At 31.4% G+C, this 18949-nt stretch overlaps 1 protein-coding gene across 3 annotated transcripts in view; it reads left to right on the top strand.

The window, feature by feature from the left end:
- The window catches only part of slgA (proline dehydrogenase slgA), a 52293-nt gene that overhangs the window by 30395 nt on the left and 2949 nt on the right, over positions 1–18949 (top strand). For all 3 annotated transcript variants that reach the window (XM_080147171.1, XM_080147172.1, XM_080147173.1), the window contains 14 exons: positions 476–497; positions 2670–2723; positions 3453–3521; positions 4495–4611; positions 8477–8538; positions 9411–9474; positions 10145–10204; positions 10485–10532; positions 11035–11114; positions 11703–11760; positions 16063–16155; positions 16722–16776; positions 17399–17471; positions 18236–18308. In XM_080147171.1, the coding sequence (XP_080003297.1) occupies positions 476–497; positions 2670–2723; positions 3453–3521; positions 4495–4611; positions 8477–8538; positions 9411–9474; positions 10145–10204; positions 10485–10532; positions 11035–11114; positions 11703–11760; positions 16063–16155; positions 16722–16776; positions 17399–17471; positions 18236–18308 (928 nt within the window). The remainder of the gene's footprint in view (positions 1–475; positions 498–2669; positions 2724–3452; positions 3522–4494; positions 4612–8476; positions 8539–9410; positions 9475–10144; positions 10205–10484; positions 10533–11034; positions 11115–11702; positions 11761–16062; positions 16156–16721; positions 16777–17398; positions 17472–18235; positions 18309–18949) is intronic.

Here is an 18949-nt window from a genome sequence, read left to right as displayed (position 1 = left end):
CAGTCTATCTGCATTTTTCAATGTCATGTTATAAAACAATAAAAGTAAAACAAGGATGACTACATTGATTTTAAGCGAAGGTCTACCTAACTATTAAAAGAAATTTCTCAGTGATGTTTTGCCTTAAACTTTGGGGCCATTGATATTTACACTAATTATATACAATTTGACTTTATTAAAGTGTTTGACTTTATTAAAGTGTTTGACTTAATAATAAAACTAACATAATTAAACATAAATGTATGAGTATAGATGTATAATCCAAGCAATGAAATATATACCTCAAGATACATAAACCTTATCGTCTGCTAGCAAATTGCTTCGAGTTCTTTACATTTCCAACGCTATAAGCTGATTATAAAGACCTAATGCAAAATCGGAACAGTGTGTCTGACCTGAGAGGAGAGTTACATATAGCTCATGCTGCCTCCATTCTTTTACTTGAAGTAGTAAATGACCACTATTCATGATTAAGGTTCCGTGAAAAGGGAATAAAGGTAAATATGTTTTAATCTTTAAAATTTATTTATTTTTGAAATCAATCAATGAAATGTATATCTTTAGAGTCAAATATATAATAATAAATACCTAATGTAATAAATTCAATTAATAGAATAGGGTACAAAAAAGATTTTAGGCAACATACAGAATTATTTTTAATCATCAAAGAATACCTAAACATTACCTACATAAAACTTTTTCTACCCTTTTTGCACTAGTGAATGAGAAACTTATTTCTAAAATTCCCTGTTAACAAGGGGAAACTGGACATGGACTGTAAATTACATTGGCCCAAACTTTTTCAACGAGTCTCATTCCTACCTTTTTAACAAATAATTTTAGTCTACAGAATGGGGTGACTTTATCTTTTATTATTGAGGATGTACAATAATTTATCGTCCATTGTCTTATCCAAGATCCATGCCCTTTAACTGACTGACTGTAGCGTTTCTAACTGTTAGTTAGCTGGATTAATTACGTATAGGAAGTACCTAGCAACCATCCATGTAGTACTCCCTGTAGTATGAATATGTATGTGTAGAGCATAGAACTCGCCACACCCCCCAGTTCTAGTAAGTGAATATTGTTTTAGGGACAGGTGTGTATGTATTTCTAGATTTTTTTTGTAAGTATTATACACATATAATATAACTTTTTTACCATAGTTTTTTTTTACAGTTTCGGTGGATATTATATGATTAATTCCAGTTTTGTTGACACCAAAATGGGCCAATGGCCCGGACCAATAAAACTTTTATTAATCTATGATTACTATTTATTTTTCAAATAATTGTCTATAATACATACAATACATGAATTTTCAGTATTGCTCAAAACTGGTTCTAATCTAACGGATATTAATCGGTTTCGAAGAAATGCTGGAAATAAAATGTTCTAAATTTTGTTTTTCATTCAAGTGACAAAAATAGTAAAAAATTTCTATTAAAATATTTAAGTTTTGAATATGTTTTAGTTTAACTGTAAGGTAAAAAAGTTATAAAGTAAATAACAGTACTTAACCAACAAATATCTTATTCTGCACACAAAAAATAATAACAAGTATTTCCTTAAGAAACGCAGCAATAACAATCTGACAACAGTTTTCATGAAAATGCAACCAAAAAATTGGCTTATAACCATCTAAATTCACAAGTAAAATATTTTCTTATTATTTTCAAAATCATCATAGAAAATAAAAAAGTGATGGACACACAGACATACCTCTCTTATAGAGTAGCTGCGCTACTTGAAATGAGAAAAAATCTAGGTATTGTAAAATGGTTAACTAGCATGATTTACTTCAATTAATACACACATATATATTACATAACCTAAATATTTGATTGTCTGTAAAATTTTTCATTTTTTTTTGATACCCTGTTAAAACATATTGTATAGTATTGTCAAATATATGACTTTTGACGACTTATTAAGTACTAAAAAATACATTCTAATTAAACGGTAAGTTTTATGATTACATATGGAATTGGAGGACAAAGTCGGTTATAATAATCTACAGCCCTTTGTTCCCCCTAAAATTCATCAGTAACCCAAGACAGTATTTCACAGAAAAACTCGAATCTAGTGCAGCTCATAGGTGAAATGTTCCTGGTAACGATTATCTCCAAAAATCCATGAACTTTGGCAGCTAGCAGCCTTTAAATTGATTTATTGAGATAATCGTTAACAAGTACATTTTACTGTCTACTGCACTAGATAAAGTAATGTAAAAATTAATTTGCCGTCAATTGAAAAAATAGTATTTCCATAATATTATTTAATTTTTGTATGTTTTTTACAAATTACTTTAATAGGTATTAATTAAAATACTCGACAAAAAATCATTGTTTATTTTAATATTAAAATTTTTAAGCTAAAAAAGTATTATGCTTATATTGTATTAATATATATTATGCAGTTTATGTTAAATTATGGCCCCAAAAACTTTATTTCTTTATAAAATTGTTAAATGCTTAATTAATTGGAACAAAATAGCAATGTTCCAACTTTGCCACAACTGAGTTAATTCCCTTTAGATCCCAGAATTTACTTACGCTATGAAAATGTTATTTTTTTCTTTTTTAAGCAATAGTCAATGATTTTAAATTTGACGAAAAACTTTTTATGAAATAATTTTGTAATAAAATTTTATATTATTTTTCTTATAGGTTGACAAACCAGAAGTTCAAGCTTGGTTGGACAACATGACCTATGATAAACAGGCATTTTCACAATTACAAATATCTATAATTTGGTTGATTAATTAGCCATAGTTTCATAGGGTTTGGACCTAAGTAGTCATGGAGTAGGCTGTAACACTTTTGTATAGTCACTAGGGCTATCAAGCTCCACGTTCAAGCACATTATGACTTGACCCGCTATCTCATGAGAGCTACTCTTTATTACCTCACCCTCGCCGAGTATGGCAGGTGTCCCAAATTAAGTCACCATAAAGAATGCCGCTCTCCGCAGAGGAGCTTGGGATAAGTGTAGTACTGATATTATGTACGTGACTATTAATATCCAAACTTACTTAATAATCCCCTCTTTATACAACCTGTGGAAGATGTGCGATTATTATTGCAAACAGAATTTCAAGTCGACCAATGCAGTATTGAACTCGAACTCTCACCACCGTGGCTCAGTGTGTTACCACTTACCACTGAGCCACGACGCCCCTAAATAAATATCTTCATTTCAAAACTTATATAACATCTAGAAAAGTGTAAACATATTTGTGTAGTAAATAAAAAAAGAATATCATTCAAGAGTTAAAAATAGTAAATGTGTCGCACAATTGCTTGAATCTAGAATTTAAAAAGTCTAATACTTTAATGGAACATATGTGAATCTTTCCTAAATAGATGAACTAAATCAGTTTAATAGTTTTCGAAATCAAAAGCTTGAGACAAAAAATCTACCTTTTATAATTGTGAAAATGTTACTGCCAGGGCCTTATCCATCTGTTTTCCTGGAGTGGCCTCCTTGATACAAACATCCTCCTACAAGATCTCTTCAAGGTATCATTTATTTGATAGAATTGTTCCATGTATTTCAAACGTATTTTCTTCTTCATATAATTGTTCTAAATATTCTAGCAGTCCTTGTCAATAAATATCTAAATATGACATTATTTCTCAAATACTCCTCCCTTATTTTATAAACATTTCTAGCGAGGCAGTACTATCCCTGCGGGACTTTACTAACCTATTCTTAAAAGATTGATTGTGGTCCATGTGCAAAATGAGAGAAACTACCAATCTAAAAATATGTCTAATAGTAATTTATATTTTTTTTTACTAAAAAGAATCCGAAATTTTTTTATACCTATGTTTTATTAACATTAATAATTTTGTCTTTTGCAAAAACAGTCCAATAGTTTATGTCTGCATTTCATTTATAACGATAACAAGTTAACTTTTATAGGTAATTTAAAGACAATCAATTTTAAGCTATTTATAATAATTTGGAATGCACTGATTCTGCATCCCTAGCCTCTTGGGGCATTGCATTTTAAGAGGGAGGGAAAGTAGAATATCCCCAAACAACCTGAAGACTTGTTTTAAATATAAAATAACCTAAAACCAGCTTGGTACCAAAGCGATGTTTAGGTATTCTGAAAACAGGACGCATGGAAATATTACTTAAGATACTAACAAGATGGCTCACCCGCCCCCCCCCCCCCCACACACACACTCACTGAAGCCTCTATTGATTAAAAAATATCCGATAATCATCACAAGACTGAAATCTTAAGATAATTTAGCCTAATACCAGTTTGGTACCTAAGTGATGTTCAGATACCTAACCTGAAAACGGGATGAAAATAAATAATTTTTTTAATGCCCCTCCTTTCAGCCTATAGGGACTCTTTATGCAAATTGGGGGAGGGGGGGGGGAGTATATACTATATAGATAATCCTATAACCATCTCAAGACTTACATTAATATATAAAATAGCCAAAACCAGCTTGGTACCTAAGCGATGTTTAGGTACCTAACCTGAAAACCGGACGCATGGAGCCCCTGATCTCAGCCCTAACAGACGAAGAAGAGGACCAGTTCAAGAACATGATGCGCAGAATTCATACAGTTTTTCAATTTGCTAAGGTAAACAAATGATGCATAGCCGACCAACCGTCCCAGTGAACTACGCGCATAAAAAAAAATTATTTTAAAAAGTTCAAAAATGTCCCTTTTGTAGATTAAAATTATTGGTTGAAAAAACTAGGCACATATAGCATGGAACCAACAAATTAAAATTCATCAAAAGTACCCAAAGTTGTTTGCCTTATTAATAAGATAAGGTAGCTATAAAAACTTTGGGTATCAGAGTAAAATACAATATCCCTTCCTACCTAGATTTATTAGATATTTGATGCCATTGAAATCTATCGACATGAAAAGAAATTTATGTCACTCTGTAGAAATTATTGCAGAAGTTTTATTTCTCGGGAGCCAAATCCCTCCCCTTCCTTAAGTTACATAAATTCTAAGGCAAAAATAATTTTCGCATTAAATTTTCAGCAATTTACCTGTCAATCAAAAAAATGAAGGAAAAACAGGAAATTTGTGTACTTTTCAATAAATATGCGGATATTGATTGAATACAAGCTTTTGATAGTGTACTGTCTATCATTCTTAGAGAAAATAAGTAATGAAGTTAAATAAAGTAATCCTCATTAATCTGCTCATGATACACAATAAGAATTACTTATAATATGTTAATGTTACTTTTTAAAAGGCCTCTGATTTTTGGGTTGATTCCCCTGACCAATATCATTAAACGTTATTATATTAAAGAAAACTTAAATTCAATCATAGTAAAAAGAAACCTTCCATTCCGATTATGCCATTATTGATTATATAGTATTGTTTAAGTACAATATCAGTTGAAATGTTTACAAGCGTCTTATTTGCCTCTAGGGGCACTTAAAGTGTTGGACAGGTGAGAGTGGATCCCCCCCACCACTTTTCAAATATAAGTTTCTTTAGGGGGGAGGGGGAGGGGCGTTTTTTCCTAGAGGTGATTTCTCTTTCGAGTGTAGTTATTAGTAATTAACTTTCAAGGACCTATGAGAATCTATATTGTAGAGCCATATCGGATCAGTGGTTTGAAAGATTCTTAAGTACACACAAACAGACAGACACAGACAGACATCCTGTTACTTCTATGTAGGGATATCTGCTTTACGATAATCACTTAATTGCCACGCTTAAATTCTGTACAAAAACGAAGCAAAAATTATGAAAAAATGACATAATATGATGATTTTACCTAACCAAGTTTAATTGCAAAATATCATTATAGAACTACGCAGTTGTTAAAGCTAGAAAAAATATTTCCGGAGTCGACATTATATTTCATAAATAAAGAAAAAGTTAGGTATAGATATACGTTATATTTCTAATTAATTTGTAAATAATAACCCCCAATTATGATAAACAATATTACTACTATTTTACATTACCCTTATTGGTTGAAAAGCTTGGACATTACTAGTTTAAACCAACCTATCAAGATTTTGGTACCCAAAGTTTTGAGCCAGCGAATAAGAAAGCATGTTTGTTCAACTTTAGATTTCAGTATAATTTATAGTTCAATTTACCCTCCCTTCCTGATAATTTGACATAAATTAAGTCTTGATATGATTATACCATTGTACCTTATCATACACTAGCGGTTACGCCCCCTAGAAGCCTCTAGGGGCACTTAAGGTAGAAGGGGGAAAAGTCGTCCTCATCCCATTTAAAATTTGAGTTAAAAAAGAGAACAAAATTATTTTTTGGGGGGGAGTAGGTTGAAGACACCCTCTCCAAAAATAATTTTAAACCTTCCCAGGATCTATAAGAAGCTTCACTGTAATGGAGAACAATATGGGTTCAGCAGTTAGCGAGATCCTTCGGGACAGACAAAAAAAAGCTTACTACTTAATATAATTGGATAAAATCATTATTAAAAAAAAAAAATACTCCTTATCTTAGATATTTAATGATTTGATTTGGTAATCTATTTTATATTTCTTTTGTAAAGTGCAATGTCTATAAAGTTGCAGCAACTAATGGATATATTACTACATGGATGTTACAACAGATTTTCATGTAATCTAATAAAGTAATCCTCCCAGCTGGCTAAAATAACAATACCCCCATCCACCCCCTTTTACCCCATCCCTATTAAACTGTGAACTAACTGACATATTATTGTGAGGTCCATATTAAAAAGGTAAATTGACGACAAATTTTTCCCTGTCAATATATCCACGTATATCATATATCCATTGTTTTTGTCATGACCGTGAAAATGAAAATCATTAAGAATTAATGTTTTATATTTTAGATGTAGACTTTTATTGGAATATTAAATAGAATTTAAACTAGGATAACAACATCCATAAAAGCTATTCCCTTCATTCATACGTTAGGACAAACATCCAATTTGCCTTTTTTTTAGGACTAAAACATAGAGATTATACGCTAATCTCATTGTACCTTGTTGTCTTAGGAATAAAATGCTGTCAAAAAGTTTTAAATAGACGTACGGACTTTATTGTTTTACAAGATTCTAAAGTTATTACGCGTTCTAAAGCATACCAAACTGTTAATTACATGCATAATTTTGTATCTATATGACAATCATAACATGCCTAAGTTAACGATATAGACGGACATACCTTAATTGTTTCAAAAAGCTTTGCTTAAAAAAAAGATAAATTAATATTTAAGATATATTAATATTTAGGTATGAATTTCATTTTATTAAATTTAAAATAATTAATTTTAATCATTTTAAAAATCAAATATAATGCCTTTTTTTGGCATTTTTTTTCTGGAATGTATCTTTTCTTTACTGTAGTACATTACACTATATTTTCCGTCTGTAGTTATGGCATAAATTATTTCTTATAGATCCTGAAGAACGCCGCCAAAAATCTTGTTATCTTTGTTAAAAGCTTTAGAATCATCCTATGGTTTTCAAACTGTATTTAATTAAGAAAGTGTAGCAACTCTATGTATGTTTTAGTTACAAGAAAGTTTTCTACTTCCCTTTGTTTGTACAATTGATTCCTAAGACAATTATGCACAATACGAGCGAATAATTTCTTAGATCAATTATGGAACATCTTTTAAGTAAGAATAAGAATACGATTTTTTTTCTTCAGTTTTCTAAATCCTGCTGAAAATTAAATATGTAGTTATTCTTCAATTGTAAATGTTCGTTAGTCTGATTGTCTGACCATGTTAAGCTTCACATTTATGGAATGTTGTGATCCTTGATTACTCTGCACCCACATAAGGACAATGTGTATTGTTAAGAAAAGTGCTGGGATCTAAAGGGATAAGACATTGGAAGATAAATTGATGATAAACAAAATTACAAATAGTGGTTGAAACCTTTGGACACTTAACTTGATTAACCAACCCATCAAAATTTGAGAAAAGTCGCCAAAGTTTTAAGCCAACAAAGAAGATTATTCTATGATTATAAAACGTTGGGTACTAGTGTAATAAACAGCCCTTTGTCCCCCCCCCCCTCCTCCCTGGCAAAGTGCAATTTTCCTGGTTTTCGAGAAATTAACTTGATGGTGCACTTCACCATTAAACTTATTCAAATACCAGGGTCCAAAAGGGATAAGACAATGGACGATAAATTGATGTACACCCCACAACAATGAAAAATAAACCGGCAGATTAAAATTATTGGTTGAACCCTGCGAGTGTGAAACAAAACATATTTACTTTTTCACAGATATTAATATGAAAAATTATAAGATTAAAACCAGTTTAGTTAGCCCCGAGGGGCCAAAAGTATTAATTTTGAGACTTTTTTTGAATATTCATGGAAAATTATCTGTAATACGATGCTATACATGATTTTCAGTATGCTTAGTACCGGTTCTAATCCACCGGATGTTAATCGGTTTCGAATGAATACGAGATATATTAGATATTTATCAATTCTAATTATTTTTAGGATTTGGACGTACGGGTGATGGTAGATGCTGAACAGACCTACTTCCAGCCTGCTATCTCCAGGTATAGAGTAGCTTCTCGTCACTGGTGGCATCGCCTCTAGCATTAAACGGATTCTTAAAACATTAAGTATTTGTATTAACTCAAGGGACAAGATAATTAATGTACGCCCTTAATAATTTTAAGCATAATTACCTCTTTTGTGGATTAAAGTTATTGATGGGAAAATTGGACACTGCTAGTTTGAACCAACCAATCAAAGTGAACATACATTCATCTGGCAAGAAAATAATGAACTCTCCAGAAATTAAGAGGACATCAGACTTTAAAATACAGTAACACCGAAAGTTTAAAAAAAAAACATTTCAAGGCTTAATTACTCCTTGCTATGCAATTTTTAAAATATGATTTTATATGTATATTTAATAATTTAAATGTATTGCATTAGTTAATAAATTCTATTCTATTCTATTCTATTCTATTTGTTTATTTTTGGATTCAACCATAGATTTTAATCCACTATAATATTTATTTTAATATTCGTGGGAAATTGTCTGCAATACTTTGCTGTACATGATTTTTCAGTATGGCTAAGAACTGGTTCTATACTAGCGGATATTAAACGGTTTTAAAGCCATACTGGAAAATATATTTTAATTATATATTAAGAGCGGAATATTCCTTAGTTTACAACTTTTTAACAAAGACAAAGTTTTTTTTTCAGCAATCAAATAATGTTGGAAATAATTGAGCATAATCAGGGATAAGACAATGGACGATTTATTGAAATACATACATCCCACATGATAAACGAAATTACCTCTTGTTCGGATCAAAAAAATAATTGGTTGAAAAATTTGAAAACTAGAAGTTTGGTTCCCAAAAACTTAGAAAACTTTACAAAACACACGATAAGATTTATGTATTTTATTTAGGTTGACTATGGAAATGATGAAAAAGTATAACACAGAGAAGGCCATTGTATTTAATACCTATCAAGTCAGTACTATTTAAATCCTTATTTAAAAGTAACAGGATGTCTTTGTGTGTCTGTAGCTTAAGATCTCTTTAACTGCTGAACCAATATGGTTCTCTTTTACAATAAGGCTTCTCCTCTGACCATGGAGGAACGAATTGACCAATATCTGAGAACTTTATTAGCAACCTTAATTAAGGACAAAAATTTCCCTGTCACAATATCCACGTATCCTATATCTTTTTGTGTAGTACACTACACATATTTTAAATATGTAGGATTCTAAAAATGACCTAAACACTTACACACACGCGCACACACACACACACACACACAAACAAGAAGTATTGTGTAAAAAGGTTACATAATTTAGGTCGTGAGATAGTCGGTCAAGTGGCTTTATTTATTTTGACAACAATGTTAAACATTCAAATGATATAATACTTAGCCCCTATCGCCCAGGCCCTTAAAAGAAAATATGACTGACAATCAATAAGAAGAGAATAAACAAAAGTTTTACAAAGTATTCTTTAATCTTTTTCCCTTTTTCTGTTTGCAGTCTACGTCTAGTTGAAAATGACATGTTAAAAATAAAAACTTTTTTTGTTTTTCTTACTTTTTCAAGTACTTTCCATAAAAACAATTTGTTGCATTATTATAATTTTAAAAATCTAATATTATTATATTTTTCAGTGTTATCTGAAGGAGGCATACAAATCATTGATACTTGACTTGGAGCAATCTAACAGACAGGTATAAATATCTATCTATCTATCCTTCTGTCTGTCTATCTAGTTTAAAGTTATCTATTTGTTTGTGTCTCTGTCTGGCAGTCTACCTCTCTATCTATCAATCTATTTATTTATCTACATTTATGTCTATCATTCTATTATTTAGAAATCCATCAGTCTACTTATCTAATTAAATACCTTTTTCTTATTAAATTTAGTGTATAATCTCCTTTTAATTAAATAATCTTTTAATACATGATCAAACCATATAGAAAAAAGATTAAATAAAATTTTATTTTCAGAATTTCTTTTTCGGAGCCAAGCTTGTGCGCGGAGCTTACATGGAACAGGTTACCGCATTTTTTTTTAGCAGCGAGGCTATACTATAATTCACTTTGTCTGTCTGTCAGTCCGTAACACTGTGGGGAAAGTGAGAATTTTTCAGATGAAGATTCTCTGTACCAATGTGCATAAAAAACTGTGGAAGGTTTCGTGGTTTTTTATATAAAGCATTAATTCTTGATTTATTAGCACTCATTGAATCTTTTTTGTCAAAATTTTTTTTATGGATGCCTTTTTGCTCAATTTTTTTTGCAGCGCAACCACTTTATAACTAGAGTATGTCCACATGTTACAACTTTAAAAAGTTTTTAAGCTAACAAGATTTTTAAAAAAATTCTAACACATGTTAGAATTAAGATTATCAGAGTAAAATTTGCCTAAAATGTTTGATATATAATATCTATATATATAGCCATTTAAGTGATTTATTGACAATCTTTTTTTTACTTATTTACTCATCTCCACTTGTATCTAACACAAAATAATAAGGATAATATTTGTGTGTAACAGGAACGTGCAAGAGCAGAGGCGCTCAACTATCCTGATCCAATTAATCCAAGCTACGAGGCCACCAGTGAAATGTACCATAGGTATATTATAGTTATTTATCACATACATCGTATTATAGACAGCTTTCAATATTAAAAGTTTTGTTAGCCAGGGCCTTTGGCTCCTCAGGACTATCAAAATTGGTTTTAATCTTATGATTTCATTTAAACATTCGTTAAAAATTGTCTGTAATACGATGCTTTAAATGTTTTTTTTTTCAGCATACCTTAGAACTGGTTCTAATCCAGCGGATATTACTACCTAGAGCAGAAGCTAAAACCGCGTCATAACTAAAAGGGTTAAAATTTTGATCTACTGCTGCTATGCGTGATATCAAATAAAGAGAAGGGTTAAAAAGGCGCAACTCATGACCATGCACAGATAAGACTTCTTTAATAGTGGGGATGTAAGTGCCTTGTTGGGACTATAAAGTACACTATCGGCTGCGCCCCTGGCATCTAGGTGCAGAAATATAGCCTAAAACCATCCCTAAAAGTCTAAAAATTAAATAGCATTAAATCATCCTGGCAAGCTCTCAAAAAAACAACATTATTAATTGATAATAAAATATATTAATTGATTTAAACTTCCAATTGAACCAAAAACATTTAAAAAAAAAACATTTTCAGATGCCTTGATCTCTGCATGAAGAGGATTCATAATCTCAAAGCTGAAGGAAAGGAAAAGGTAATCATTCTTTTTTATTCATTAAATAAAACTATTTTACCTCTAACTTCTATGCTATTCAAAATTTGCTATAGTATTAGGTAGCAGATATATTTAAGGGATAAAATAAGTTATCACTGCTAGATTGAACCAACCATTATTTGATAAATTCACTTTAAACCAGCTTGTATAAAAATTTCCCTTCCTCCCAAATAAGGGGGGGGGGGGTTAATGCAACCATCTCGTAATCAGTGAGCAAATGGCACTTAGAATTCGAATTTCCATCTAAAATTTTTCATGAGTAATCCTTGGTAGGTCTATTTTCCCTAAATGGAACAAAAAGTTGGAAAAGTAACGGCTAACGGCTGGCGGCTCAGCAGTTTTGCCATTTTTTAGATATCTATAGTACAAATTATTCACGAAACCTATCTCCACCTTATTCTCGTTGCCACTCCAAAACGCTATCAAACGGTTCTAGACGGTAACTGTTGGTACTAGAAGTTTCAAAAATGGTTATTGCTATTATTTAACATAAATTAATCAAAAGTATATTTTAAATAGTTGATTCCTACGTAATTGATGATGAATTTACCCTGAAAATAGGCAAAAAAAAACCGGCTGAACGACTGAGCCGCCAGCCGTTACCTTTCCAACTTTTTGTTCGATTTAGGGAAAATAGTCCTACCAAGGATTACAAATTCGAATTCTAAGTGCCATTTGCTCACTGATTACGAGATAGTTGCATTAACCCCCCCCCCCCCTTAGCAAAGAAAATGAAATTTATAATTTTTTGACCAGCATAAAAATTGGAGGAAAAATAGTAATTTCTTTACTTGCCATTTTGTATGAATTTTAATAAGGGTGAATTGTAGAGAAAGACGGGCGCAGTTTGCGCTGTTGTAATACTTTTATTTCATTGTGGCAAGCTAAAGTATTACATATACAAAATTGAGCGACCGAAAATGCTAAAAAAAAATCAAAAAAGAATATTTCTGAGAAAAAAAATAACTTAAATTGTAATATTTTAGGAAAAGGTGAATATAAGTATTTGTGAGTATAAAAATATTGTAACTTTTTATTTCCTTTAAATGTTATGTAATCATTTTTTTTCATGTAAAATTTTTCCATTTTATTTTGACTGAGAAACATCTTGAACGAAAACGGTTTAAATCGATTTACTAACAAAAAACTAAAAGTTTCAAAAATAAAATTTTAGGACAGAAAAAAACAAAAATCGACAAATGACGTCTAGAATTTCTGAAACTGAGTTTTTTTATTTTACTTTTAGTTGTTATAGATATATAGTGTTTTATAATTTTATCATTTTATAGATTTTCTTAAAATAGCTTTCTAACTAAAAATTAGGTTTTTATCCAATAACTTTTTACCTAACAATAATGCATATTCAAAAATTTTCTTATAACTAACAATAACATGGATTGGATGATTATATCGATATGTAACGCGACAATGACAAAACATTTAAATAATAAGAAAATTTGTCAAATCATTGAGAATGCACCGGTGTCCTGGATAGAAAACAGGTTTTTTTTTGACATACGTCTCACAAGACCTATGTAGTCATGACCGGGAGACAATGACGGTTCAGTACATGACTTTCGTTAAATCACAGCTGATCATTTTTGTAGATTTTTTTGAAAATTACTTTTTTATCCAAAATTTCATAGTTTTTCCCAAAAAAATCTCAATTTTCTCACATTTGCTGCTTAGTTAGCCTAAATTTACGCAAGAAAAGTATAATAAGTAACAGCTGTACTGAAGATTGTGCTATCACCTATAACAAGATCTTTCAGAATCAATGGAATAAGATTTGTAGTCTAGAAATTGAGTAAGAGTTAATTATTTTGAATTAATGTTCAACAATAAATTTGCACGTCAGAACTGCTTCTAGCCTCCATAGGCTTTCACCTGGCTTTAACATGATTCAATCTATCTTACTTTGCCTTTGACTCCAAAACATAAAGTTATTGCCCTCAAATTTCTTTCACTAAAACATTATCTCCTACCAATCCACATGTTAAACTTCTTGTTTAAAGACGTTAAAGTTACCATCCCTGTCCTTCAACTTAAACAAGTATGCCTCATAATACTTTCCACTAAACAGGGTACCTCTCTCCACCCTGGTATAGCCAGACCTCTATTCTAGCCAGCTGACATGTTTCACCCAGCCTATAAATCTTGATGGAAGTCAGTTTAGAATTCTGACCTTGTTTGTTAATCAACAATTTCACACACTTTTGACTCTTTCTTTATGGCACTTGTTTGTTATTGAACTTGTGGCTTGACTTTTGCCATATAAAGGGATAACCTCAAGATTCAGAATAAACTTTCATGTATTCTTACTTTTTACTTCCTTTGGTTTCCTATGAACCAACTACTGTCATGAGAGATCTTTCCATGAATGAAAGCCAAGACTGCCATGCATCTAGCTACATGATCTTTAAGACTCCCTTGCCTTAGTTACTTCAGCTAAGAGCTCATATCCTCTCATTCTTTATTACTCAGAAATTCACCATGGTTTCCGCCTACTCTGCTGATTGAAAGTCAGGTGGGTCTATGATTCCAAATTTAACACCACTTGATAGACAAACTGCCCTTTATTTTGCTTTGCTAATCCTACATTTTGGTCTTCCTGTTCAACACCTTCCTAGGTCCCTTTACTACTGGTAGCTTTTAGGAAGGGTAGTATTGATCTGCTTAGGACAAAGAACTTGCTTGCGTTTATTTTCAAATTGGATTTTAAAGTCGCCATTGGAAATCACACTTGAATAAAATCCAGTTATGATCATGTAACCAGCATTCACATTCACTCTAGTAATAAGCCACTATTATTTTCTTCAAGCTATGAGCCAAGTGCTTTGCTGTCAGTTAGCTGCTCTTACACTATCTTGCAAATTATTCATCCAGCTTAGAATCCAATATGTATCTATAATCATTCTGTAGGTTCATCATCGCCATTTATCTCTTCTTTCCAGAGCATAGGCCACGCACAATGGTTCTCCATTTATCTTTGAATTTGGCCTCAGTAGGTTCACCTATGTAAAACCTTCCATGGTTCTCACTATGATATTTAATCAGTAGTAAAGACAAGCAGTGACAAGGCAGAGACTCAATCAAGACCAGCTATAGACTGGTCTTTACATGGATTCCAAGTTCATGTCAAACACTTACAAGTGATAATCACACTTGTTAAAAATATTAACCTTCTACTAAGCTCTTTTGAACCAAGGACTGGTTGTATATTCAATTGTAGCCTGGTATATATGGTAATATAGGACTTTAAACATGGCAACTGTGGTTGTGGATATATATGTTATACTCCAAGCAGATATTGTTTTGATGTTGAGACATCAAATCAGCCAGGAACCAATATTAAGCATGATAACTTGTTAATATTTCAAGGAAACTTGTTTTAAAAATATAATATGTCATGAGGCATGCAACAGGGAAATGAAATATTTTTTAAAAATTTAATTACAAGAGTTGTTTAGACATCAATTCAAATATTTACTTCAAATAACTCTTATTTCATTTCTAGACTACAAATCTTAGATTATTCAAGATTCTTAAAGATTTTGTTATTAATGATAACACAGTCCTTAGTTCAGCTGTATTTATTATACTTTTCTTGTGTAAATTTAAGTTAACTAAGCTGCAAATGTGAGAAAATTGTGATTATTGAAGGAAAAACTATGAAAATTTGGGTATAAAAGTAATTTTCAAGGACACCGGTGAATGCCTTTTTTATATATTTTTTCTAAATGGATAAGATTATGATCGAAATGTATTTGTGGAGAGGTTTGGCCAATGTCAGTTTGTATCAACCAATCAAGATTTAATAGAGACAACAAAGTTTCTAAGCCAACAAATGAGAGTGTTGATAAGGCTTTCGGGAGATCTAGAATAATTTTTCTTTCAATGCCCCTTGCTCTTCGACCTATAATCAAAATTTGTATATGACTTTTTAAACTTTAAGTTTAACTGAAAGACATACTTACCAACAGGCCTTAATTAGAGAATAGCTACTAAAAAAGTAAAAAAAAATACTAGTTATAAAAGTGTTTTTCTATACGTTCTCTAGAACCTAGAAACTAACCTAATCCCTGTGTGAGATTTTCCTGCGTCCTAACCCTGCAGGGCTCCCCCATTTGACATATCTAACATTACCTAAACTAACAAAAAGTTTTCTATTATTGATTTGATTTGTGCTTCGCTGCTTAAAACTGTTGTAATCCTTGCTTAATTGATATTTTTTTGCTATATAGTATTTTCCATCTATTATCTATCTTTATGTCTATCTAGAGAGTTGGTATAATGGTTGCAAGCCACAACGAGGACTCTATCAGATTTGCTATCAAGAGGATGGAAGAACTGGACATCAAGGCTGAGGATAAGGTAGATAATTTGCTATCTTTTTTTCTATAAAAATGTCTATCTATAATCGATATATAAATGCTTGAATAGATATATATATATATATATAAATTATTTATTGACATGGGAAGATTTGTCGTCAAATAAGGGTCCTAATTGCTAGGACATAATATATTGATCTGTTCGTTCATTCCCTGTAGGAAGGGAGGGGATGGGGTAAAGGAGATTTAAGTGGGATAACTATATTTTAGCCAACTGTAAATGTCACTTTATCAGAATGCGTGAAAATCTGGTGCACATCCAAGTAATTACATATCGATTCTATCAATACTTTAAAAAAAAAATTTGTATGCATCTTAGCGGAAATAGTCCGTGTCATATTAACAACGTTGAAATGGATTGTATTGCTTATATATATGATTGGAATGTTAGCCCACTGTATAGACGTATATGGAAATAAAGAGACGTTAAAAATGGTACCTTTTGCTTTAATTGTAGGGGGATATAGGAATGTCTTAGCCAATAATCAGGCTCTATCTGTAAATTAGATTAGGTACCGAATTATCTATTTGTCTATGTTACTTTAGGTAATATGTTTCGGTCAGCTTCTTGGTATGTGTGATCAGCTTTCATTCCCATTAGGTAAATCATTTATTACTAGCGACTTCGCCCTTAGAGTCTCCGAAGGGATAGTGACATAGACAAAACCCAAATAAGCTTCGCTGTATATAAGAAATATATTAGTTCAGAATCTTTCGCTACAGACAGACAGACATCCTCTTACTTACTTAGTTATCTACTCTTTTTATATTTGTTTGACTAATTTGACTATTCAGTATTCTTCTAAAGGAAGGGAGAGAACATTGGACTTTTGATTATACTGGTCTCCAAAGATTTATTAACATGACATCTCTCATTCGTTGGATTAGAAATTTAGTAGACTATATAGAATCTTGACTGAATTGCACAAACCTTCAATGTCTAAACTTTTTCACCAATAATTTTAATCTTCAGAAGTGATAGTATTGTGTATACAAATATGTTCCCTATGGACCCAATTATTTTATATTCCTAGGTCAATCTGGATACAGTGTATACAAATATGTTTCCTATGGACCTAATTATTTTATATTCCTAGGTCAATCTGGATACAGTGTATACAAATATGTTCCCTATGGACCTAATTATCTTATATTCCTAGGTCAATCTGAATACAGTGTATACAATTATGTTTCCTATGGACCTAATTATTTTATATTCCTAGGTCAATCTGGGTACAGTGTATACAAATATGTTCCCTATGGACCTGTCAATGAAGTGTTGCCATATTTGTCCAGGTAAACATTACAAATTTTACTCTTTTATTTTATATTTCATTAGCGGCTAAGCCCCTAGATGCCTCTAGTGGCACTTGTTTTTTTTATATGCCTATCTATGTTGCTTTAAAGTTTCTACGATACCTAGCTAGCGTATGAGTCTCTATACAAAAAAATTCGATTTTTGTGATTTCTCTTGGCAGGGTGGTGGTACCCTCCCCCAAATAGTTATAAACCTTCCCGGGACCTATGAAAATCTACCCTGTTAAGGAGAACCCAATAGCGAGATCCTTCGGTACAAACATACAAACGCAAAAAAAACACAGACAAACAGACTTCCTGTTACTTAAGTATAAGGATTACTATTTTAGATTTTTCTAAATGGTTTCATATACATTCAAATGCATTTTTTTAAAATAAGTTTGCTGTAGTTTGAGCTATACAAACATTACTTGTATTGTTATAAGTACAAAATTACCATAGAACATTCAATCAAATGCTCTTGTTAAGTCAGAAAATATTTAATTTTGACAATTGAAAATAAAGAGAGTTTTGACTTTATTTGTTATTTATATATACACTTGTCTACCTATCTGTTTATTTATATGTCCATCAAATTTTATTTGTTCTTCCTTAATTATTTAATATTAATAATTAATATTTTCTATCTCACTGTTCCTTTTTCTATTCATGTAATCTATTCATCCATCAATCTATTTATCATTATCTCCTTTCATCTATCTTTCTATTTATTCATATACGTACATATTTATTGATCTATCTAGGCGAGCGCATGAAAATAAGGGAATCTTGACCAAGCTTGAAAAAGAGAAAACTTTGCTCAAACAAGAACTCAAGGTATGTGCTTGGCCATGAATAAAGGGATAAGTCAGCGTAAGAGATTATTTTATCAAAAGGTTTATCAAAGAATAGTGTAGATAGTTTATTTATTACTAGCGGCTTCGCCCCTAGCCTCTAGGGGCTTCGCCCTATATAGTTTTGGGAAGTCAACCCTCCTTAATAGAAATATTCAAAAAATTATTCTTTGTTTAATTACTCTGTGGTAAAATTAAACCCAGGTTGTGCGTTTTATGCACAAAAATTTTAATTTGTACAAATTAAACCCAGGTTGTTTGCCGTATACACAAAAATTTCAATTCGTAAAAATTAGACCTAGGTTGTTCGCATACACAAAAATTAAAATAAAAAAAAAGATATTTTAATTTTTTTTCTAGGGGGGGGGATTCATGGGGGCTTCGCCCCATGTTGCAGTGGGGTTCCCCCAACCCAATTACTGGTTTTTGTTTTAAAAAAATAAAAGAAAAAAAATTTTGGAAGTGGGGATTTTTTTTATTTTTGGGGGGGTTGGGGTGTCTCACCCCTCAAGAAAATAGCTTAAAACCACCAGAGGACCAGTAGGATATATTGCCAGAAGGGTAGAGCCCAATTTGATCAGCAGTTACTGAGATTTTACAAAAAATGTAAAAAAAAAATTTCGG

The sequence above is a fragment of the Acartia tonsa genome, chromosome 14 (genome assembly GCF_053477335.1).
Source record: "Acartia tonsa isolate MP-2025a chromosome 14, ASM5347733v1, whole genome shotgun sequence".
NCBI lineage: Eukaryota > Metazoa > Arthropoda > Copepoda > Calanoida > Acartiidae > Acartia > Acartia tonsa.
The sequence above is the reverse complement of the archived record's forward strand: the minus strand, read 5'-3'. Positions and strand labels throughout refer to the sequence as shown.